Source organism: Nelumbo lutea, chromosome 1 (genome assembly GCF_056320005.1).
Source record: "Nelumbo lutea isolate HS-2025 chromosome 1, American lotus-T2T, whole genome shotgun sequence".
NCBI lineage: Eukaryota > Viridiplantae > Streptophyta > Magnoliopsida > Proteales > Nelumbonaceae > Nelumbo > Nelumbo lutea.
This window is the reverse complement of record NC_142684.1, coordinates 177,957,983-177,983,510: the sequence shown is the minus strand read 5'-3', so window position 1 is coordinate 177,983,510 and position 25,528 is coordinate 177,957,983. Positions and strand designations below refer to the sequence as shown.

General features: G+C 39.3%; 1 protein-coding gene and 1 long non-coding RNA gene across 3 annotated transcripts in view; one reads left to right on the top strand and one right to left on the bottom strand.

The window, feature by feature from the left end:
* Nucleotides 1-25,528, top strand: part of HGL1 (heteroglycan glucosidase 1) — a 50,790-nt gene that overhangs the window by 16,898 nt on the left and 8,364 nt on the right. For both annotated transcript variants that reach the window (XM_088961001.1, XM_088961003.1), the window contains exons 15-19: nt 1,852-1,939; nt 2,039-2,159; nt 5,632-5,825; nt 5,958-6,066; nt 14,497-14,649. In XM_088961001.1, the coding sequence (XP_088817127.1) occupies nt 1,852-1,939; nt 2,039-2,159; nt 5,632-5,825; nt 5,958-6,066; nt 14,497-14,649 (665 nt within the window). The remainder of the gene's footprint in view (nt 1-1,851; nt 1,940-2,038; nt 2,160-5,631; nt 5,826-5,957; nt 6,067-14,496; nt 14,650-25,528) is intronic.
* Nucleotides 15,614-19,227, bottom strand: LOC148879472 (uncharacterized). The gene is made up of 2 exons (XR_016104236.1): nt 16,282-19,227; nt 15,614-16,022 (listed from the first exon to the last, which is right to left on the bottom strand). It is a non-coding gene; the product is annotated as an uncharacterized LOC148879472 (long non-coding RNA).

Here is a 25,528-nt window from a genome sequence, read left to right as displayed (position 1 = left end):
TTCATTGTTCTCCTTGTGGATTTTATCCTTGATCTTGTTGACAGATTCATCTGTCTTGTTCTCTCATGTTTTTTTCTTAACCAATAACGGAAAGATTTTATTAAATATCATTAAACATACAAATGCAAGAACAAAAAGGGGATAGGTAAACTCTCTTAACTCTCCTCATAAAGATACTCAAGATTACAACAATGCCAAAACAAATGATCCCTTCCCACCCCTTGTTTAGCACTTCTTTTCACCAACTGCATTCTTGGTTTCATAACTTGGGTCAGCCACTTAACTTCCTTCTTTCATTAATGTAGCTCCTAAACCCATCTTCCACCTTTTGTAGCTAGCCTATTATCAGTTTTAAATCATATCCATTGATTGGCTTTCTAATATTCAGCTCCTTTTTCCTTTGTACACCTTCCACTACCGCCAAAATCTCAGATCTAAATGAATACCTACACCAACAGAGCCTGAAAATAAGGCAACAATCTACCCTTCCTCATCCCTGAACAAAAATTCAACTTAGTGAACCCATTAGCTGGTGGGGATCAAAGGGGGCTGATCATAGTTTTAAGAGGGTTTGAATTGGCCACTTCCAATTTCTATTCAAAGCATATGCAGAGATATCTTCAAAATATCCAAAGACTTCATGGTCAACTTGTTTTCTATACTTGCAGTGATAACTGTTCCTCATGGTGAGGTAAAGCCTGCTAGTGATTTTCTGGTTGCTTTTGCTTCTTCTCCTCATGCCCTTCCTATATGCAGCTTCTCTTTGATCTTGTGAACGATCCCTGCCATTTTCAAAAAGATTAACTCTCTTGTCCTTAATCTTCTGGTTTCAAATTTTAAGATGAGCCTACTATGGAGTTTTACACCTGTTTCAAAATTTGCTTGCATGTTCAAGAAGTTGCAACTTATATATTGGTTCTCTCTGTTGAGTTTCTAATTGTTTTTTTTTTTTTTTTTTAATCTTTGCCATCACTCATAATCTCTCTCTCTCTCATGCCCCCTCCCCAAAAAAAGGGTTCCATCCAACCATCCATAGTTGGACCTTGCTATCTGGGGCCTTTGGACGGATACATTGGATACAAGCATAGTCTTTGATTTTTCTTTTGCATAAAGTGGCTTCTCTCAAACTTGATCCCATAATCTTACACTTTACAGCCATAGATTTTACTATTGCATGAAGCAATGGTTTAAAAAATTGAAATGGTCAGAAGATATATTTTGGCAAGTTTTAAAATTCTAGAACCCCAATTATCAATCAAGTTATAAAATTCCGATGTTGTCCATAAGCCTGATATATTGTTACATACATTTTTTTCTATAAAATACAGTGCATGTATGCATGTATAATTTATTGAAATCTTGAATTATGGCTTTATTGATCAATAACAAGCCACCTTTTGCATGGTTCCTAGAAAGTAGCCTGCTTAACATGATGGGGGGGGGTTCTTCCTGGTGGTTTTGTTCAGATTTAAAGCAATGATATTTCTTATTGCCTTTTTTTTCAGTACTTATAAAAAAAGAATTAAAACTTTTGTGCAATTTTGTATAATTATGTTTACCAAAGGTCCAAAACTATTTAAATATCATCTAAATAGTTTGTTTTGATATGATTCTGTTGTCTTCAAGTCCATTTATATTTTCAAGCTTATCATTATAGGTTTCTCTTTCCTTCTTATTGTCCTTTATGAAATATTTTTAATTATACATAATTTAATAAAATAAATCGATGTTTTAATGTTTTAAAATCCTACAAAAGGACTATGGCTTTTTTAGGGGACATTTTGTTGAGGCCTGTAAATTATTTTCATGGGTTTATATTTGTACTAATATCTTCTTTTCTTTGGTTGTTAGCACTTTGCCTGGCCAGGGATCAGATGAGTTGCAGCCTCTGTTACCCAAGGGAATTTGGCTGCCCTTTGATTTTAATGACTCACATCCGGTATCCATGTTTTCCCACCTACATTTGGTTCCTTGAAGATTTCATTTTGGTGCTGAAGTTAATTGGTTGTTTTTTTTATTGTTGCATTGGATTATTTAGGACCTACCCACACTATATTTGCAAGGTGGTTCAATCATTCCTGTGGGTCCTCCACTTCAACATGTTGGTGAAGCAAGTCCTACGGATGACTTAACACTCACTGTGGCTTTAGATGAACATGGTAACATTTTTGTGGTTACATTTCTCAACCCATGGATGAATTTAGTTCTTCAAATATCAGTTAATTTAGAACTCTTTGTTGGCTCCATCTTCTCTTCCTCCTATTCTTGTCTTTTTTATTCATGCTTGGGTGTATTCTCTTGGATAAGCTGCTGTCAAAATCTTGAGATGCACCCTTTCTGGTCCACAAACAGAACCCAGTAATCAGAATTCAGGTGCCATTTGGGTCAAGAAAATGTCCTTTACCAGGTCATTGTGACATGTGACTTAAAGACTTTCATCATATCGTAGTTTCCTTTGAAAACAGGTCACTTATGTGTATATGCATGCATATATGCATACATTTATACCTGAGTCCAACCCAAGTGCCTCAAAAGCCTTCGGCCCAACTCTAAGAGTTGTTGGGCCTAGGTTGAGTTGAACCCAGCCCAGCGCGCCTGACTTGCACCCCTACATAGGGTCATGTATCTCTGTGTAAATGGGTTCCAATAACAAATTCTGTTCCAAGTGATCATTTTTCGAAAATGATAGAGATTGGCATCCGTAGGCTACCTTTTAACCTTTGGAGAGAAGATATTTTGAGAGTGATTGATGATATATGTGGAAGGTTTATTGAAATTGACAAACAATTCAAAACAGCCGACTGTATGCAGCTGCAATATGGAAATGTGGTATGGCTTCCTCATTTTAGAAGAAATTTAAATGACTGGGAGGTGGATACATTGATGGAAATGATGCATTTGCTATACAACACAGAAGTAGAATTTGGGAGGGCCGACTATAGAGTTTGGCAATGGGACAAGACAGGAAAGTTCACAATCAAAACATGATGGGTAGGAAAGAAAGTTATGCTACAGTTCATGGATTTAGTTAAGCTACTAACAGATAAAAGATTGGTATTAAGTTTGGGTACATGAAGGACGGGGGATAAAACAATGGTGTTAGAGGTCTTGATATCCCCCTTGCCAGAGATGGGAGCCAAAGACCTATCAGCAAGAGATATTTTCTCTTTACCAAAGAGGAGATGATATGAACAAAAAAAGGTTAGAAAAGCTGGTCATATGGTTTGATGCACCAGAATCAATGATCCAAGGGATTTTATGATTACCTGAAACAAAAGTATGATTTGTAGAAGCATGGATACCCGAGTGAGCAAATGCGGATGATGATGTGTTGCCAGAAGAGTGGGGTGTTGAGATAGTGGTTTCCAAGTGATTCAATAACCTTCCATGGCTGACTTTTCTTCACTCTCCTTATCCCTCCTTCGATTACTGTGGCAACATTAGCAATCTTAGGCTTTTCTGTCTGACCAGTCTTCTTAAAATTGCTGTTATTCTTGAACCTATTCGGTAGAAGATCTGGATGAAGCTTCCAACAAGTGTCCTTAGTATGCCTCATTTTTTTGCGGTATTTACATATCTGCTCTTTCTTCTTAGTTGGGCCCTTTGGCTTAATTCCAACATGTGCAAAGTGTTCTGTAGGTGGACTCTATAACTGAACCTGCTGCCTACTCTCTTCACTGCTTACCATGGCATATGCCTAGGCTAGAGTTACCTCATCCTTGGCCAGAATATTTTGCCTAATAATGTCAAACTCAGGGTTGAGTCCTGTAAGAAACTCAAACACCCTATTTCGTTCCACCAATTTCCTAAAAGTCTCTGCATCTTTTGCACTCTTCCATACAATTGTCTCCATAACATCAATTTCCTACCATAGTGATTTCAGCATAGAGTAGTAAATTTCCATACTCTTCTCTCCCTATCTTAGATTTTTCACATCACTCTTCAGCTTATAGGCTCTTGCCACATTCAACTTTTGTGAATAGGTTTCCGTAACACCATCCCAGATCTCCTTGGCCGAAGACATCCAAAGACAATGCTGACTTATATAGGGCTGCATAGAGTTGACCAACCATCTGATTACTGTATAGTTTCCTGCATCCATTTCTCAAATGTAGGGTTTGTCTCTGTGGGTTTCACCTTACTGCCTATGAGATACCCTAATTTACCTCTACTATAGACATAAGTCCTTGTAGACTGTGCCCAAGCTAGGTAATTGGTTCCACCCAACTTAATTGTGGTCACTCCAGTCAAAACGGAATCTACCAAGCCAAGCCCGGATACCGGCATCTTCTTGGACTCACTTCCGTATTACTCCATTGATCAAACGGAAATAAAAAAACTAGATTTTCAGTCTTTATAAACTTACTTGAAGTCAAAACAGTACCCGAATACTTGACAACTTGGGTTTCACTGCACTCGGCTGTCGGGGAGAAAGAGAGAAGATGCAGCCGCTCCTACCAGAGCTTCCCAACCTCTTTCAAGACTTAACCACACGCTTCTAGAAGTCAAAATACACCCCTCCCAAGCACTGAGCGCCAATCGAAAAGCTTATTCTTTACCTGTAACTTCAAAAATCTCTAATCGGCTAAGGTTTTGGGCAGAAAAATTACAGCATCACTTCTTGGCAGTTTTCGACCAGACTTTAACTCTCCAAACCCTCTACCAACTAGGCAAAAGATCCTCTGAACTATAGGGAATTTATCTCTCCATACACTCTCCTAATCAAAGGGTGTATGGGAAAAGATAAAAAAAGAAAACAGAGAAGGGATAAGCCTGCTCTGATACCAAGAAGTAAATCAGTCCTATAAAACTGATATAAACTTGACTAAAATTAGAGAGAAAGGTGAAAGAGAGGTAGAAGACACCAGTACAAAGGAAGAAGATGGAGAAAAGAAGAGGAAGAGGAAGAGTTCGATAATATCCTCTCTCCCCTCTCTAATCCTTTTGTTAATCTTCATTCACTAAGTTAATTACAAGTATGCCCTTAAGTGGGCGGCCAGCTAAGCAAGAACTTAAAATAAACTTATGAAAAAGTAACAGGCCCATTAACAAACAAATAAATAACACACTGCAAAAAATAAAAGAATAGATACTAGGGCCCATTCGGCCCAGTCTCTACATTTTTGAGGACCAGCAGGCCATGAAAAGTCAACAAGAGCTGAAGTATTAGTAGTATTGCAGGGAGGATGAAGAAAAGTGTCTTGGTGGTGTAATAATATCATGAAGGGGATAGAAGAGCTAAAAAGAGCAGGGTGGAGAGAGCTAACTCTTTTTTGGGGGATGGGAGCACACATTAATGTATATTTTCTTTGATTTGGGCATCCCAACCTCTGGGATGTCAGATCTTGTACTCTTCTTTGTTTAATTTAATAAAACTGTTCTGTTATCCATAAAAAAAAATCCTGCAGTGTTGGTAGGTTTCATTCAAAACATAATGAAATAAATTGGCATTTCAATGCCCACATGGATTAATTTTCATTATGAAGTGCTGCATGATTTTTTTTTTCTGGTGTGCATGTGAGTTTATTGTGAGCCATATGAGATGTGGTTATAGAAATATCTGGTCATGTGTGGGCATGCGTCTGTAATTGACAACAGCAGCAGCAGGAGCATAACTTACTTGCCTTGCAGGAAAAGCTGAAGGTGTTCTTTTTGAGGATTCTGGTGATGGATACGAATTCAGTCAAGGTGGATACCTGTTAACATATTATGTTGCTGAACTTAAATCTTCAGTTGTTACAGTAAAAGTCTCCAGAACTGAAGGATCATGGAATAGGCCGAAGCGTCGGTTGCATGTACAGTTATTGCTTGGCGGAGGTGCCATGGTATGTCTACTTGCAACAAGGGCAGATGTTTCTGAACTGAAATGTGTAACCTATGTAACTGCTTATACTCATTGGACATGCCTCTTCTTTTGTTTTCTGTTTTATGAATTAGAGTTTCTTTCTTTTTAACAGCTTGATGCATGGGGTGCTGATGGAGATGAACTGGAAATTGTAATGCCCTCCGAACCTGATGTATTGAATCTCATATGTAAAACTGAGAAAGAGTACAAGAGTCGCATAGGTATTATTCATTCATTCCTGTCTCACTTTTGTTGGTTGCAACATCTTTTTTCTTCAAAATTTCCCTTTTAATTCAACTACGGATGTGACACAATTATTATGTGCATTTATCAAACTGGACAACTCTGATGTTATCCTTGTTAATAGGTAAGTATATCTATGTGTTGTGCTAGTAGAAATGGAAAGAGGGCCAAAGCCCCAAAAGAAACAAGTGCTTTACAAATTTAATGAGAACAAACTTGCTATGTGAAGCCCAGAACAGAAAAAGAGTAAAAGGTCATCTGGCTTGGCTTGGTAAAGACTTGGAGTTCTCTTTCTGCTTATAAAGACAAGTTGATCTCCATTGTGTGACCATTTATGATTGTCGTTAGATTGGGACTTGGGACTTGGGAGAGGATAAAGGGAAGTTGAAGTTCCTGTGTTTTTCTCTTTTTGATTCTTTGGAGGGCATGTTGTTTGACTCCTCTAATTTTGGTGTCAGGATTTGGTAACCCATTTATGATTGTCATCTGGATTGGCTTGTTTCTTGCACCTTTGACATGAAAATCAAGGGTTCTTTGTCTTTACCCTTGAATACTCTTTGGCCTTCATAGCTTCTAACAAGGGCTCTTTGTTAGGAGGTCTACACTCATGGGAATCTTCAAAAGATGCCTTCATGGTATCTTTTACTTAACATGTATTTTCATTGTAGAGCAAGTTGTGAAGCTACTCTCCACTTATTATTGCTGCTGCACTTGTATCTTGTGTTTGGGAGCTTTTCTTTTCTCTTTATCAGTGTAGGTAGAATGCTCCAGAGACGGTGTAAACCTTGTTAGTGCCTCCATTCTCTTACTATTGAAGAAGTTGTAAAATTACGTGGGGATGTACTAAGAAAGCAACATTGTTGAGTTCTTGAGAAGACAAAAATGCTTAAATATTTAAAAAAAAAAGTCTAAACCCAAGGAGGCTATCATTGAGAGCATTTATATTAAGGTGGCCCACAATGGTAAAATCAATGGATGTGTTTTCTAATTTTTCAACTAATGACATAATCGAGAATTGGGGTATGTGGCATGCCCTTTTTAACAAGGAATTCTTTTTAGTACAACTTGGTCTCTTCCCATCCTATTAAATTAAACTTTGACAGGTATAGTTTGGTTAGCCTAGGAATTTTAGGAATAAAGGGAGTCCTCAGAGACCATGATGGCAGCATTCTTGCCTTGTTTTAATCACATGGAAGATGTGCTGGTAGTATTCTCAGTCCTGAGAGGTACCACCAGAAATTCAATCAGAGAAGGGATTTAAGCTGTCCTTTAAGATTTTTGATTAGGAAGGTCTTTAGGATATATGAGAATCTGATACTAGATAGGGGCTCATAGAGCATCATTAGTTGGCTAAACAATGGAGCTGTAGGTCCCTAGCTTCCAAGACACAACATACGAAGCGGGACATGTGTCTCACTATTGAAACAAGTTTCTTCTGGATCCCATGATCATCAAAAACACTCTTGCTGAGTCTCTATATTTGGGCACAGATTTGCTCGGTTAAAGGTTTTATTGCTGTATTTTGTGGCTGGCAGAAATTGCAGGGAGAGTAGCACTAAGCTAGATCTGTATTCATTCTTGAGGATGGTTAAAACCTTAAGTGCTTAAATCTTTATTCTAATAATAATAAATATATGATTAAATGCCAATAAAAATTATTAGAATGAAAGACCACACCAAATGCCGTTTTACCTTCCCAATCAATATTTCAAAGTGGCTGCTTCTCCTATTGAAGATGCAACTCTTTTCCTCCTTCAAATGGCACCAGCTTAAGGAGAATGGACCAAGTTAATCATCACTAACATTCATTGCATGAATTACAACTCCCCCCTTGGGGGACTAGTTCCCAATACAGTTGATTCCTAATTGCCTCTTGCTTCACTAGAGAATCTGCCAAAGCATTTGCAGACCTTGGAAACCGAACTACTGTGACATTGAGAACACTGAAAGTATCTTTATCCTCCCTTATTACATGCCTATATTTCCATGGGCCTTAATGATTTCTTGTTACCCAACCTGTTAGAACTTTCGAATCACCTTTAATTATGAAATGTGTGAAGTTCATAGACTTGGTCACTGCCCATGGTTTTGCTCTAGTTGAATCTCCAACCTCTGCAGGTCCAGAAAATAATGCTAATATATGTCCCTCTGTGTTTCTAAAAACACTCACAGTTCCAGTCTTCCAGATTGACCTAGTTTACCCAAGCTGCACCCATCAAAATTCATCTTAATGAATTCAGCAGGACTCTCCTACTCTTTGTCACTTAGGTTCTCCTTGATGAATATTCTGCCATTGGGGATGGGGGATGGGGGATGGGCTACCCCCTTTTGTCAAACCCCATTAAGATGAAGATTCTGCCACTAAGTTCTTGTTTTCTGGGTAGAAAAAGAACAGAAGGGAAGAAGCAGAGACGGGAAGAGAGAGAGGAAAGAAGAGAAAGGAAGAAGAGAGAAACAGAAAATAGAGAGGCAAAAGTTGTGCTGGCGGTGCCAGCTTTTTCTTATATAATAGGGCAACACAAAAAAGAGTAAAAAGACAACAGTACCCCTGCAGCCCATAATACATAAAAGAACTAACTGTTTTAACACTCCCCCTCAAGTTGGGACATAGATGTCAATCATGTCCAACTTGTACCGCAGATGATGAAGGCCCTTTGCGAAGATATCTGCAAGTTGTTCTTCAAAGCTAACATAGGGAGTACACACTTCTCCACTTATGATCTTCTCCCTGATGAAATGCTTGTCAACCTCAATATGTTTAGTTCTACCATGGAGAACAGGGTTGGCTGCAATGTTGATAGTAGCCTTATTGTCACAATAAAGTGATATGGGATTATCAACAGTAAATCCTAGTTCACCTAACAAGCTTTTTATCCACATAACCTCAGCAACTCCATGGGACATAGCTCTATACTCCGCTTCCGCACTGGATCTAGCTACCACATTTTGTTTTTTGCTTCTCCATGTGATTAAGTTTTCTCCCAGAAACGTGCAATCCACTTGTAGACTTCCTGTCATCTACTACCCCTGCCCAGTCAACATCTGTATAAACTTCAACTTTTAAATTCTCATGTTTCTAGAACAACAAACCAGCACCTAGGAACTTTTTTAGGTATCTAAGAATCCTTTCAGCAGCCTCAAGATGTGTAGTCTTGGGATTATGCATAAATTGACTAAGAACACTCACAGCATAAGCGATGTTAGGTTTGGTCATGGACAAATATAAGAGCCTACCAACAAGTCTTTGGAATTGCTTTACATCTTTTATAGGTTCTCCTTGACTGTCGTCCAACCTGTGGTTTTGATCAATAGGTGAATCAACCGGCTTCACCCCTAACTTCCCAGTGTCCTCCAATAGATCAAGAACATATTTCCTTTGAGAGATGAATATCCCCCTTTTGGAGCGAGCAACTTCAATTCCAAGGAAATAGTGCAAGGGACCTAGATCTTTCACCTCAAATTGTGTGGCCAAGAATTCTTTCAATTTCTGTATTTCTGCTGCCCAATCATCGGTGACTACCATGTCATCAACGTACACAATTAGGGCTTCAATTTTTCCTTCACCTTTCTTCACAAACAATGTGTGGTCTGACTGACACTATTTAAACCCCATTTGTTGAATTGCTAAATGAAACTTGCTAAACCAGGCCGCGGTGACTGCTTTAGCCCATACAAAGATTTTTTCAACCTGCATACCTTCTGCTCACTACCTTTTGCATAAAAGCTTGGGGGCTGAATCATGTACACTTCTTCTAAATCACCATTCAAGAATTTAATGTCTAGTTGGAAGATCCCAGTCAAAAATAGCTGCCAAAGATAGGAGGACTCTAATGGAATTCATCTTGGCAACAGGCGCAGAAGTCTCTGCATAGTCCACACCATACACTTGAGTAAACCCTTTTACTACCAATTTTTCCTTGTAGCTTCCCACTGTACCATCAACCTTATGTTTAACTGTGACACCCACTTACATCCCACTAGTTTTTTTCCTCTAGGAAGATCAACCAACTCCCAAGTGCCATTTTTATGTAAGGCATCAATTTCTTCCTTCATCGCATCTATCCATTTAGGTATAGATAAGGCTTTTGCCACATTCTTAGGGATAGAAACACTGTCAATGGAGATAAGAAAAGCACGAAAGGAGGGTGAAACGCGATCATAGGAAACAAAATGGGAGATAGGATGCTTAGTAGTACAAGATCTAACACCCTTTCTCTTAGCAATAGGAATATCCAAATTATTAATAGTAGAATCATCAACATCAATAGGATCAAACATATCAATAGGAACAAGAATACCTGGATGAGGAAGATCTGCCTCTGGAGAGTCTGATGGTATTGGTGGCATAGCTTCAGGTTGTTCTGCAATTGTTGAACTTTGTTGACCCTTATTACGACGGAAGAAGACACCAAATGGAGGAGGATCAGGAAGAGGAGGGAGCTGAACTTGTGCTTGAGCATGTTTCTCCTCCACCCTACTCTTCCCCTGAGGAGAAACAGGAAAAAAGGAACATTCTCAAAAAAGGAGACATCCATGGAAGCATAATACTTATGAGAAACCGGATCAAAGCATCGATAGCCCTTTTGAGAGGAAGGATAACTCAAGAAGACACATGGGATAGCACGGGGGTCAAGTTTACCACAAGTAGGAGATAGGTTATGGACAAAGCATTGACAACCAAAAACACGCATAGGAATGGAGAACCAAGGGGAATTGGGAAATAACAACTGATGTGGAGCCTTGTACCCTAACACCCGAGATGGCATAAGATTGATAAGATATGCAGCAGACATAACAACTTCCATCCAGAAATGTTTAGGAACATTCATGTACAATAACAACCCACAAGCAACTTCAAGAAGATGCCGGTTCTTTCGTTCAGCAACACCGTTTTGTTGAGGTGTTTTAGCACAAGAGCTGTGATGAAGAGAACCACATGAGGCAAAAAACTCTGTAAGATCACTATGGAAATATTCTTTTGCATTGTCAGACTGAAAGATGTGGATCTCAGTTTGAAACTGGGTAAATACCATGCACTAAAAATTTTGCACAATTTGTGGTACCTCGTCTCTGGATCGCATTGGATAAACCCAAGTATATTGAGAATAGTCATCAATAAATGTGAATTTATTTGTATCCCATCTCAAAAGGTAGTGTAACAGGGCCCCAAACATCAGAGTAGATGATATGAAAAGGAAAATCAGATCTTTTATTTCTTACTGGAAAAGAGTTTCTACAATGTTTACTCAACTGACACGTTTGACACTACAACTCATTTACTGACAAAGACTTAAATAACTCTAGAAACACAATCTTCAAAGACTCAAAAGACAAATGACCAAGACAACTATGCCATAAATAGGTCTGACTTTTACTAGAATGACTCATAGACTCTGAAGCAGCAAGACCGGCTTTATTCTCCAACATGTAGAAACCATCCACCATATTACCTCTACCAATCATCCTCCCGGAGGTCAAATCCTGAAAGACACAATAAGAGGGGAAAAAGGTTACTGAGCAATTTAAGGAATGAGTAATACTGCTAATAGAAAGTAAATTGATAAGTAACTTAGGAACATGCAACACATTAGAGAGAGGCCAAAAGGAAGAGAGATGGTTCCTTGACCAGCAATGGTAGAGAGGGACCCATCAGCTAGTCTCACATTGTCTCTCCCAGAGAGGAGGTTATATGTCTGAAACAAATTGGACTTACCTGTCATGTGATTTGAGGCTCCAGAGTCAATGATCCAAGGAGACTCGATGAGTGAGATGACACATGGAAGGCAGTAGCAGAGTTACCTGATGTAGATGCAAAAGAGGTAGATGGTGTAGGACCTGAGTCCATTTGACGAAGTGTCCTACCATACAGTTCCAAATGATCACGGAAGGAATTGATAATCTCTTCCTTTGGATCAGAACTAGTAGGGCGATCATGGGGTACAATGGGGGATGAAGTCTCTTGAGTTGCCACATTTGCTGAATTGTACTTCTTTTGGCTTTGTTGTATTGGCTTCTTATTTTGATCAGTTGATTTTTTGCTCAACTCCATAGCCCACTTCGACTTCCCATGAAGACTCCAACAGGTCTCTCTAGTGTGCTTAGGCCATTGACAATGAGTGCACCACAGTTTGTCCTTATCTTCCACCATTTTTTGGGAATCACCCTTCTTAAAAAGATTGTTGCCATTCACATTAGTACCACCCCTAGCTATCAAAGTAACTGGCTCCCCCTCAGAAGTATTCATCACATTTCTTCTACTTTCTTCTGACTGCATTAAAGCGTAAACTTTTTGGACTGAAGGGAGGTCTTTACTTCCAAGGATTTGAGCCCTAATAGATTCATACATAGGGTTCAGTCCCAGTAGAAAGGCAAACGCCCTCTGTTGGGAGACTAGAGTCTTTGTAGGCTTTGGCATCATCTTCACACTTCCAATTCATATTCTGGTAGTGATCCAGCTCCTTCCAAATTGAAGTCAGGTCCGAGTAATATATGGAAAGACTTCTTTCCCCTTGCTTACATGTAGTAGACGCAGCTTGCTGTTGATATGTTTTTGCATAGTGTCTCTGTTCTGAATATGTTGTTTTTGCTTGTAAACAAATTTCAGCAGCAGTCTCAGCCCACATAAAGTTTCTCCTTACTTGTGGGAGCATTGATACAAGTAACCACGACATTACCATACTATTCTCTTGGTTCCATTTGTCGTGTTCAGCACTCCCAGATCTTGGTTATTTAATTCTGTCTTTGATGTACCCTATTTTTCCCCTTGCTGTAATGTAAAGCTTAATCCCTCTTGACCACTCCAAATAATTGAGGCCATCTAATGGAACAACAGCCATGGGGAAGGTCATGTCAACACTCCCACCTAGTTCACTATAGCTGGAAGACATACCCGAAGTGGCTGTATCTTCAGAGGTCATGGAAAAAGGACAACCGGAAAGCACTTCCAACTACAGACTAGATGTCTCAAACACACAAAAGTAGGTTCTGGTATTCGACAGCACTGAGACAAACTTTACCAGAAAAAAATTCACACATCCGGCAACAATCCAACACACATCTGACAACAATCCAACACCAGAAAAGAGAGCAACCACAGTGCTAGGTTATCCCCCCCAAAAGAAAACGCCAAAGAACAAAGGAGAAGGTCCTTCAGTCACAATTATTCATTCAAGAAAAGTCACACAATGACCAAAGCCACCAAACTGGACTTACCTCTGTTGTTGTAGTCACCACCAATCATTCTTGACCAGCGAACATCTCCCATATGGGTACAGGAAGGATCACATGATCCTTACAGGTGTAAAAACACCACCCAAAATCTTCACAGCATTCTGTCACCACGAGCAAACAGCTCTGTCTTGGCACACCGCCAAGAAGAAAATAAAAAAAAGGTAAAAAACACCTCTCAGATCAGTTTCGTCTGATTTCCTTTGATTGATCTAGAAAAAAAGGCAAAGGAGGAAGAGAAACAAGGTTCAATCTGTCTTCAGGCCCACGGAACCCGCTCTGGTACCATGTTTTCTGGGTAGAAAAAGAAGAACAGAAGGGAAGAAGCAGAGACAGGAAGAGAGAGAGAGAAGAAGAGAAAGGAAGAAGAGAGAAACAGAAAATAGAGAGGCAAAAGTTGTGCTGGCGGCACCAGCTTTTTCTTATATAATAGGGCAACACAAAAAAGAGTAAAAAGACCACAGTACCCCTGCAGCCCATAATACATAAAAGAACTAACTGTTTTAACAGTTCCAATTTCTTAAAATGCCATCAGTTGTGTGCATTCTAAGTTATTTTAAATGATTTTCTCTGGACTTCTTTTCTGTCCTGAACAATCTTGCATTTCTTTCCTATTCATCTAAAAAAAAATCTAGCATCTCTTTCCTCCCATATGCATCATGCCGCTGCTGCCCTTGTGCATCTTGGGAGGGGTGGACTGGATATGAACGTAATCTTTGGCACTTCTTTTGTACAAAGCGTCCACTATCAGACTTGATCCCATATTCTGATGCTTATCAGCCTGAGATTTTCCCATTGCACCAAGCAATGGCCCCTTCCAGACTTGATTAAGAAAGATGACAAAGTGTAACAGTAAAGAAAGGCATTACAATGGTAAATTTTTAACTGACTCCTCCAAGATTTTACATAGCAACCAACTGTTTTCCAGAACTCTTCCTCTAGTTACAAGATGCTTGGTTTTTAGAATCTTGTCATATGTTGCAATCCACATTAGTTATTGTGAACTCATTTGGAATTCTAACCTGTTTTCTACTGTAACAATCAATTTAACAAATTTTGTTTTATTTATCAACACAAGCTAATGAGGCCTAAAGGTCATGTCTGTTGACGGACTTCTGTGCATGTATTCTGTTGATTTCCATTGATGTTCTCATCTGACAAAGGAAACCTGTTAAATGCAGAATGTGCTAAGCGTATTCCAGATGTAGAAGTTTCAGGAAAGAAGGGAATAGATCTTTCAAAGATTCCCATTGACCTGAAAAGTGGTGATTGGGCTCTCAAAGTGGTTCCTTGGATCGGGGGTAGGATAATCTCTATGATGCATGTTCCTTCTGGTAAGATTTGTTCCCTTGATATTACATTCTTCTTGTCAACTATGAAGGATGGTTAGTCATATTGAATGGGTCCTCAGATTTTTACTTGGGAAGAATAGCCAAGTTAATCTGCAGTTTTGTTTTTTATCTGGTCATTTATCTGCTCATGTGCACCCTTTTTTTCTTTACCAATTAATGTTTCTAAATTGTGTATAGCATTAAAAGAATTGTGTCCTGACGTATATGGACACATGGATACAAGATGTAAATTTGATACTCTAATAAACAATTATTATTTATTTTCTGTATGACATTTTTTAATAAGTATGGAAATGTGGACATCCCATTGGAAGAAAATGCTTGTAGTGCTCCTTTTTCTGTGTTCTCCTATTTCTTTGCACATAGAGTTCAACGGTATTGATTCCTTTTATATTTATATTTTGATAGTGTTGTAATTTGTACTTTTAGTCATGTAGGGGTACTATGTTCTTTTACCTTTAATTATGTTCAGTCTAATAAAATAAGGAGTGGGCACCACTACTCTAAACTTTTGGCTCTTCATTCTTTTCTCTTGTCTATTTTCTCTTATTCCAAGACTGCCATCATGGTATCAGAGCAGGAGTTTGATCTATTTGTATCCGAGGGAGAACATGACTAAAAAAAATGCTTTGAGACATTCCAAGGTTGGACATGGGCATCCGATTGATGAGAAAACATGATGTTAGGATAGGATCACTCCAAAAACACTTTGGGACATTCATATTAAGCATCATGGACCGAGCAGTTTCAAATAGGTATCGATTTTTCCATTTAGCTACACCGTTCTATTGTGGGGTGTAGGAACAAAAAGTTTGATGAATTATCCCATGGTGCTCTAAGTATTGTTGAAATGGTGTTGAGGTGTACTCTTTTGCATTATCAGAGCAAAGAATTTTAATATGAACTCCAATTTGGGTACGTATTTCAGCATAAAAGTTTTGAAAAATAGAGAAAAATTCACTGCAATCTTTCATAAGATAGAGCCATGGCATCATTGAAAAGTCATCAACAAAAATTACAAAATACTTATAACCATTGTATGGCACTACTTTATTTGGACCCCAAACATCAAAATGAACTAAAGAAAAATGACTCAAGACACGGCTATCAACTTTTGGACTAAAAGAGACTCTATGATGTTTCCCAAGCTGACACGATGCACAATCCAACGATGAAAGGTGACTTAAGGACGGAACCACCAACTTCAGGGCCTTGAGAGATGGATGACCAAGTCTGCAGTGCCACTGAAGAGGAGTAATAAACGATTGAAATGCTACTGGCGGGCCACCACCATCAAGGTAATACAATCCATCTGCCTCATGCCCTCCACCAATCTTCATCCTCATCTTGAGATCCTGAAACACAAGAAGAGGGATAAAAGGTTATGGAACAATTAAGTGACTTGGTTAATCTACTAACAAACATAAGGTTAAAATGGAACTTGTGAACATATAAAACAGATGATAAAGATAAGGAGGAAAGATCAACATCACCAACACTACAAATGGGAGATGTAGAACCATTAGCAAGGGCAACTGTTTGGGATGTGAAAGACGGAGAAAATGAAGACAATACATTTGGAGTCCCAGACATATGAAGGAACTTCTCATATACCTAAATGGGCAAGAGTAGCTGTGTTCCGCTGAGAGGATGTTTGAAGGAACTTCTCATATTACCTCATGTGGTACACTCACTGTCTTCCTAGAAGCACCAGTAGATGTGGAGGGAGTTTGATCAGTTTGCTGATTTTCACTAATTGTACCATTGCCACTAGTCACAACATGGTTAGCCCAAGTGTTGGGTGGACCATGTAAATCATAGCAGAAATTAAAAGTGTGCCTCTCTAATCCATAGTTTGTACACTTTCTAAGTACATTACTCCTTCCTTTACCACGACCTTCCCCTGAGTCTCAACCTCCACTTCGGCCACTTGCACGGTTAAACATAGGACCACCTTGGTTTCCTGGAAATCCATGGCCACCATCTCCACCACCTCTATTTCCATGACCTCCCCCTCTAGTCACCACAAAACCAGATCTGTCTGAGAGAGAAGAAGACTCTGTAGACTCAATAGATATCCTCCTAAGGCGGGAAAAACTTTTTCAAGTGAGGGGAGAGTAGACCCCCCCCCCCCCCCCAATATTTGTGCTCGAATAGGTTCATATTTAGCCTTCAGACCCACAAAAAACCTTGTCACATCAAGTTGTTCGCGCTGTTGTTGCTGAACCTAAACATCTGGTGTCAGAGGATGATATACATTAAGCTCATTTTGGATATTTCTCATGCTTGATAGTATTCCTCCAAGCTTTGGTTACCTTGCTTCAGATTAAAGTACACTTGGTACAATTGATATACCCTAGTAGTATTATCTTGGCCGGAATAACCATTGTCCCGGATTTCTTTAGCTGTATCTAGGAACATAAAATTCACACTGATTTTAGGTTTCATGCTATTCTACAACCAGGTCATGATTTGAGCATCCTTCTATTCCCAGTCACTGAACCCTAGAGAATCAAAGGTGGATTTTTCCTTTCTCACATGCTTTACCTTTTTCTTGGCCTTTAAGAACACCTCCACCGACTTGGCCCACGGCACATAGTTCTCACCATTCAACTTAATAGATGCCATTTGAACATTTAAGTAATCTGGAGAAATCATAACACCTGTTTTATTGTCACTCCCATCTTCGGTTGATGCCATCTTAACTAATTCTCCTCACTTCACAAAGGAATCACTGTTATAGACAAGGTATTCACCTTCGACTATTCAGCACCACACCACATACTACTCAACAGAATATAAGTATCACCACATTATTGCTGTCATGAACTCAGCAATCGAAAAACCTACTTTCAACGCACATATCCAAGTATAAACAGAATGAAAAGAGGCTGTTATGCATACCTATCGATTCACACCACCACAGAAATGTATTCTAGACCAAAAGAACGCAGCCGCAGTCCACTACTGGGTGAAAAAAATTCTGTTCATACCTGTCCACAAGCAGCCCTTTTTGTACCACTGAATAGAGGGTATCTAGTACACCACCTCAACGACCACCACCACAGCAACTGAAGGCATATTTACCTCCAAAAACAAAAAACTACCACTCCTTTTTGGCCTCTTGTCGAACTTCTAATCAATCTAAGAGAAAAATAAAAAAAACTGATATGGCTGGTGGCGAACTTAGGAAGAAGAAAGGGCGATTAGAAAAGAATAAAAAAGGAAAAAAAAACTGGTGTCTTGTTGCTCTGATGCCATGTATAGAATCCTATTTAGTTTTAGGTTCGAAGTAGAGAAGAAGAAGAAAAAGAAGAGAAGAGAAGAAGGGTTCAGCCAGTAGAGGAAAAGTCACCCCTCTAGTCGACCCACCTTGTATTTATATTGAATAAATCGAGTTACAAGAAAAACAGTATTGTCCAGTGATGGGACACATAACTTAAACTTGAATAAAATATACCTTTCACTTCTAATTAGATAAACCAAAAGACCAAAATACCCCTGTTCTGTCAACTCTAACAGGGATCAAGCAAAAGCTACTTACTCTAAACAAAGCCATTATGCCAAAATGTATCCATTACAGGTAAGCAAGGTGACAAAACCCTCCTTACATATTATGACACTACCCTTACATAGAGGTGTATGGCCCACTTTTGCAGGCCGCCTGTACTGTAGCAGGTTGTGTTGAGCCATGGGTGATAAGATTTTCTTTTAGAAAACTTGAAAAAAATAATGAAAAAATTAAAATAAACTAACAAGATAGACAAGAAATTGAAAAAAAAACAATAAAATTAGAACAAAATAGTATAATAAATTTGAAATAAAAATTTATATGCATATATGTTTATATATTAATATATTATTATATATATACACATATTATTGAATATATATATATACACCCACCTTACATAATCTGAACTATGTAACCAAGGATAGAGGAGTGGAATGGAGAAGAGTAATCAAAGCTGAGGCAAAGCAATTTTTGTTTGAGAGCTGTAAGGTGCAGAGGAAAACAGCTCTGAAAATCAGAGAATTGAAGATTGCCATGGTGTTTCCCGGAAATTTTGGCTCAAGGAAAAAGCAGATGATGTGCTTCCCGGAAGGTAGAAAAGGTGAGGGGTGGAAGGAGATTTCATATACCTTAAAAGACTTCCTAACATTGGCAAGTGGTTCATAGGCTCCAGAATCGCTGAAGTCAGAAGAGAGTATCTACAAAATACAAAGGAAGCAGCAGGGACCCTGGCAGAAGGGGGAGCTTCCTATGAAAGGAGGATGGTGGTCAATGCTTCAAAGGAGGATTGGGAAAAGCGGCTAGTTGTGAAAACAAGTGGGCCACCAAGGGACTGGAAAAGGATAGCAGAGGAAGTGGTAAAAAACTTGAGAGTGAGAAGTACAGCTATTTTAACTCCATTAGAGAGTTATAAAGCACTCTTGGAGGCATCAGATATTGAGCTAGAGATTGAGGCAATCTGTTTCCAGATGGAGTGTGGTGCAGTTACAGTTTCTAGGTGGTCTCCTTCGGCTAATGCAAAGGAAAGTTTTGTAGAAGACTCAGTTATAGTTTGGCTGTTGGGTCTGCCTTTTCATCTCTGGAAGGCTGAAGTGTTTGAATCATTGCTGTCCTGTGCAAGGCACGTTTAGATGGATTCTTTGTTAAGGATCTACGTTCTACAGCTACAAGTCTCAGTTGCGTTTGTCTTGAAGAAATTCCCAAGAAGATTAAAGTGGCCGATGGTGGTGTGTTCTCGGTATGGCTAATGACAACCATTGAAGCTGCTTTCTAGGTTGAAGCTCGAAGAAGAGAAGACGAAGGGGTAGAAAGAGACTGGCTACATGGCAAACTGGGAAAGGCCAGCTCTGACTCCTCAGAAACTTGCACGCAAGAGGAAATCCTTGAGAAGGAAACCTTGAAAGAAAAGCAACGAGGTATTTGGATATACACAGACGGTTACCTTAAAGGGGAAGTTTGATAAGAAAAAGGAGGAAATCAGGCCCCTGTCAATAGATCAATCAGGCCCGTCAATGAAAGAACATGTGGGCACTAGTGAGGAAGGGGCACGATAAAATGGCCAAATGGAGACTTTCCAGGGGAGAACAAACCATTCTGGGCTAGCAGGTCAAAGTGGGCCTGTGGAAAAAAGGAATAGGGCCCAAGAGACCAGCGAAGGAGTGGGCCTTGGTGGGCCAACGAAATGGCTGGACCTCTTAGAAGAGAAGACTGAGTCATGTGACTTCATTAAAAGTCACGTGGGATCTTAAGAGGGGCGACTATAGATGGCTAGTTAGATCCATCATTGTCCCCATTGAGATTCGAGAGGTCCTACCTGTTCCAAATTTCAGGGGCAGAACAGGAGTTCGAGTATATCCTACAGTGGTGCAACTGACCGTATGTTGCCGGAGCGCCGGAGCCCTAGGAGTAAAAGATCGATGCTGGAAAAGGTGGAAGACCAGCTGGAGAAGGAAGGTTTTTTTAGTGAGCAGGAAAGTGATTCCGGCGAAACTGAAACTTCAAGTATTGGCAGTGTCTCTTTGGGGAAGAGTTCTTTACAACAAGAAATAGAGAGCTTTAATACAGAACAACTGTTTTTAAAGGAAGAAGTTGTTGCAGTAGTGTTTCTCACGCCTATTCCTTAAAACTTTGGAGCTAAACTAGTAGTTCGAAGGGGAGAAGAGAGTTCCATTGGTAGGGAGCAAAACCTAAGGCCAATAAGTCCAAGTCCGAACTTAGAGGATCAACTAGCGTAGGAGATGTGTAAGAGCAGCTGTATGCTGGACAGTGTGGGAGGAAAGAAATCAAAGAACCTTCCATGAAAAAGGAAAAAAACAAGGAAGCCATCATTGAATTAGTCTATGTTAGGGTGGTACATTGGGTCAAGACTAAGAAGCTCTTTGAAGGTTATTCAGCAGGAGATTTCATTAGAAATTGGAAAGAAGTGTCTTGGTGTGCTCCCTTGAATACTTCCCCTATTCCAGCTTGGATTCCTCCAACTTTGGGGTTCACTAAATTGATGAACTTTGATGGCAGCAGCAAAGGAAACCCAGGTCCTTCAGGTATAGGTGGAGTGTTCAGGGATGAAGAAGGTTGAATTATTGCCATGTTTTCAGACCTTATAGGTTGGGGGGATTCTTTGAGAGCTGAAATTTTGGCAGTTCTGGAAGGGATTAAAAGAGCCCGGCAGCTGAATATTAGAAAACTGCTGGTGGAAGGCGACTCTAGGCTGGCTGTTAGTTGCCTGCAGAAGGAAGATTTCAGTCTGTGGAAGTTCTCAAATGAAAAAAAGAAAATTAACCAGCTAACTCAAAACATGCAAATTCAGGTTCAGTGGTCCAAGAGGAGTGCTAATTCTTTGGTAGAACTCTTTGGCCAAACAAGGGGTGGGAAGAGCTAATTTCTTTTGGGCATTGTTGTAATTTGATCTCTACTTTTAGGGAGGGTTAAGAGATTTTACCCCTCCCTTGTTGTATCTTTCTCTCTTCTATTCCTCTTAATAAAAGTTTCTGTTATTGATTAAAAAAAACTAGTGTAGGATATCCAAGGGGGAGTTAATAGTCTTTCTCCTGGGCAAAACGTAGGTACTCTAGTAGACGTCTTTGATCAGCGTCCATTGGGTATTACCAGCAAAGCCTGTTTGCAGTCCTCTCCTTCCAGTTCAGAGGGTCTTGTCCCCTTCTCTGTTGAGAAACCTATCTCTCCAGGTAAAATCGTCAATTTGGTTAAGGATAATGATGCTCTCCCTGTGATTGCAAATACCCCAGATTTCCAACCATTGCCTGAAGTAGAGACAAAAGGGAAGTTGAGAGAAGGGAAAGAAAAAGGGAAGGATAGTGTGGAGGGGGTGGATTGCATGGAGAAAGGAAAGAGAATTTGGAAGTTGGTGTTTGAATTTCTAGATGAACTTGAGATCCAAGAAGGCTATGTTGAAGATTTAATTTATGATCCTGGGGAGGTGGGTGAACGAGATGGTAGAGAGCATGAGAGGAGGAAGGTAGAAGGTAAGAGAGAGAGTGGTAGCGGAGTAAGAGGGTGAGGTCTGATGTAGAAGGTGACATTAAGTTTAGTGCAAGAGGGGAAAGAAGGAAAGGACAGAATTAGCGGAAGGAAAAGTTTTGGGGGTTATAAAAGAGTGGTAAATGAAAATAATAAGTTAGAATGCAAGAGGGTTGGGGAGCGCTAGGAAGAGAAGGGTTATTAAAGACTTGCTTCAAAAGGAAAAGCCAGATATAGTGATGTTGCAGGAAACAAAAGTAGCAGATATAGATAGGAGGTGGGTCAGAAGTGTGTGGAGTTCTAGAGGGATAAGTTGGGTGGTGGTGCCGTCTTGGGGAGCTTCCGGTGACTTACTTACAATGTTGAGAAATGAAGATTTGGAATCTATAGAAGAGGTAGTTGGCCAATTCCTAGTGTCTATAAAATTAAAGAATGTAAGGGATGGTTTCACTTGGGTGCAATCAAATATATATGGGCCAGTTAGGTATGGTGAAAGAGGTCAATTGTGGGAGGAACTTTATGATATAAAAGGTCTATGGGCCTTGGTGCCTATGAGGTGATTTTAATGTGATAAGATTTACAAATGAGACAAACAACCCCAATTAGGTGATTTCCACAAGCATGAGAAGGTTCAATGAGTTTATTGAGGATTGTGAACTAAAAGAAATACCAATTCAGCAGACCCAATTTACTTTGTCCATTTTTCAAGCCTCCCCCATTTGTTCAAAGCTGGACAGATTTGTGTTCAATGTTGCTTGGGAGGCATACTAGGGAGGGCTGATGGTGAGGGCTTTGCCTAGGGTTACCTCAGACCATTGTCCAAATAGAATAGGCACATAAGATTTTTTGATAGGTCCTACTCCTTTTAGATTTGAAAATATGTGGCTCACCCATCTTGACTTTACCAGCAGAGTGGACGATTGGTGGAATGAGGAGGTGGGGGTTTTTGATTGGAAAGGATAAGGTTCCATAGAAAGATACAACATTTAAAAGACAAGTTGAAGGAGTGGAATAGATGTTTTTGGAAGAGTTGAGGAAAGAAAATTGAATGTGACCTCTAGAATTGAGTAGCTGGATCAAAAGGAAAGTCAAAGGTTGATGACTGAGGAGGAGAGAGGCTTAAGATGGACTTTAAAAAAGGAGTTAAAGGAGATTTTACTTAGGGAGGAGATTTGTTGGAGGCAGAAGTCAATACATAAGTGGATTAAGGAGGGTGATGGCAATACAAAGTTGTTTCATGCACTAGCCAATGGAAGAAGGAAAAATTTTGTGGATAAATTGGAAATAAATTGTGAATCTTGAGGACCCAAGAGGAAATTGCAAATTGTTTTGTGGAGCATTTTAAGAGACAAAAAGGTGAATGATGTAGGAGTGATGGTGGAAGGTTTAGCGACTAGGCTGGGTGCCTTGCCCAAACGCCTTGACTTTTAGCGACTAGGCGCCCTTCTAGGCGATTGAGCGCTTGCCTAGGTGACAAAAATGACAAGGTGGACGCCTTTTATAATATCATTTATATTGCTATATCTTATTAATGTATGTGTTGATACATTTTGTTATATGCTATATATATCAATTATACTTTGTTTTAATGTTTTACTATTGAAATTTAAAAGATCAAAGGGTTTTGAGAAGAGAAAAAGAAAGAAAGAAAGAAAAGAAAGAGGAAAGAATGAATAGAATAATAAAGTTTTTTTTCTATTCTCTCTCTCTCTCTCTCTAATTAAATAAAACAGAAACTCCATCCTTGTTTTTTTTTCTATTATACTTTCCATTTTGAATATTTATCATATAAAGTTGATAATCATCTTTATCTACTAATTAATATGAATTTTCTCTATTAAATACTTACTATAGTAGTATTATTTTTGAAAATAATGAAATTAATATATGTAAAAGATTTTTATCTTTTAGATGTGATGATTTGCCACATTTTTAGAGGAAATTTAATGTTCTTAATAAAGAGATATGCTATTTTTTCAATTAACATACATGCTGAATGGTATATAAAACTAGGAAACTAGCCAAAAGTCATATTTTTATATTATAAAATTTTTATCGCCTAGGCGCCCCGGTGTCGCCCAAAATCGCCTAGACGCCTTGAAAACTATGACCAAGAAGTGGCAAGGGTGTTGAAAAAGGATTTTGAGCTAGAAGAAATTAGAAAGGCAATTTTCTCAATGGATAGATCTAAAGCTTTGCGACCAGATGGCTTTCTACCAAGATTGTTGGGAGATAATTAAATTTGATTTGCTAGCAGTTTTTGAAGAATTTGCTGAGGAACATTTCCTTAGCCTTGGGATCAATTCTACTTTCTTGGTGGAAGGTTTAGATTGGCCAAAGTTGGACCCAAAAGTGGCGAGGGTGTTGGAAAAGGATTTTGAGCCAGAAGAAATTAAAAAGGTAGTTTTCTCAATGGGTAGATCTAAAGCTCCACAACCGGATGGCTTTTTACCAAGACCGTTGGGAGATAATTAAATTTGATTTGCTAGCAGTATTTGAAGAATTTGTTGAGGAACATTTCCTTGGCCTTGGGATCAATTCCACTTACTTAGCCTTGATACCTAAGAAGGTTGATGCCATTAGTCCAAGAGATTTTAGACCTATTAGCCTAGTGACTAGCATGTATAAAATTCTGGCTTAAGTTCTGTCATTAAGGTTGAGAGAGGTCCTCCCTAGCTTGGTTACATAATCTCAAGAGGCCTTTGTTCAAGGTAGACAAATTACCAATCAAATTCTGATAGCCAATGAATGTGTGGACTATAAGAGGAGGAGGAGAAAAGGTTTTGTGTGTAAACTAGATTTGGAGAAGGCCTATGACATGGTGGACTGGACTTTTTGTGTTGGAAATATTGAAATGCTATGGTTTTGGGGAAAGATGGTGTGGATGGATTGAAAGTTGTTTGAAAACCTGTCATTACTAGGTACTGGTAAATGGCGTGGTGAGGGATTTCTTCACAACTACTAGGGGATTAAAATAAGGGGGTCCCCTGTCCCCCTTCCTTTTTACCCTTATAGCGGATGTGTTTAGTAGATTCCTCCTAAGAGCTGATATGATGGACCTCTTTAAAGGGTGGAGAGTAGGCAGTCTTAATATAGTGGTGACACATTTACAATTTGCAGGCGATACAATTATTTCTGTGAGGGTGGGGATCCGTTAAAGGCAAGGCAGTTGAAGGATGTGATCAAGTTGTTTGACATATTTCTAAGTTGAAAATAAATTTTGAGAAGAATTGTGTGGCAGGAATAAATTTGGAGCAGGAGGAGCTAGAGGAAGTAGTAGAGTCTTTAGGTTGCCTGATAACTGTTTGGCCCTTAAAATACCTTGGGATGCCACTAGGAGACAATTCAAAAGAAAACAGTTTTGGAACCCAGTTATGAAAAGGTGTTCTAAGAGATTGGCTGCTTAGAAGAGAATTTATATTTCGATGGGAGGTAGAATTACACTGATCAAATCCGCATTAGCAATTTTGCCAGTCTATCATTTACCACTGTTTAGAAATTCCATGGAGGAAAGTGATGAAGCTAGAAAAGTTGATGAGAGATTTTTTGTGGGAGTCAGGGGAAGGAAAAAAGGATCGTTTGATCAAATGGGATGTAGTGTGTAAAAGTAAAGATCAAGGGGGCCTAGGCGTAGGAAACTTAAACAATAAAAATTCCTCTTTACTAGGTAATGGCTTTGGAGAGGGGAAGGTTGTGGCAAGAGGTGATTGGTAGTATCCATGGTTCTACAGGCAATGGTTGGATGCTGGGATATCGTCGAGGGCTACTTTGGCTTCTCCTTGGAAATCTATTTGTGGAGTGTTTCCTCAGTTCCTAAGCCAAATCAGGTATGATGTTTGTTCTGGAGATGAGGTTCTTTCTTGGGAGGAC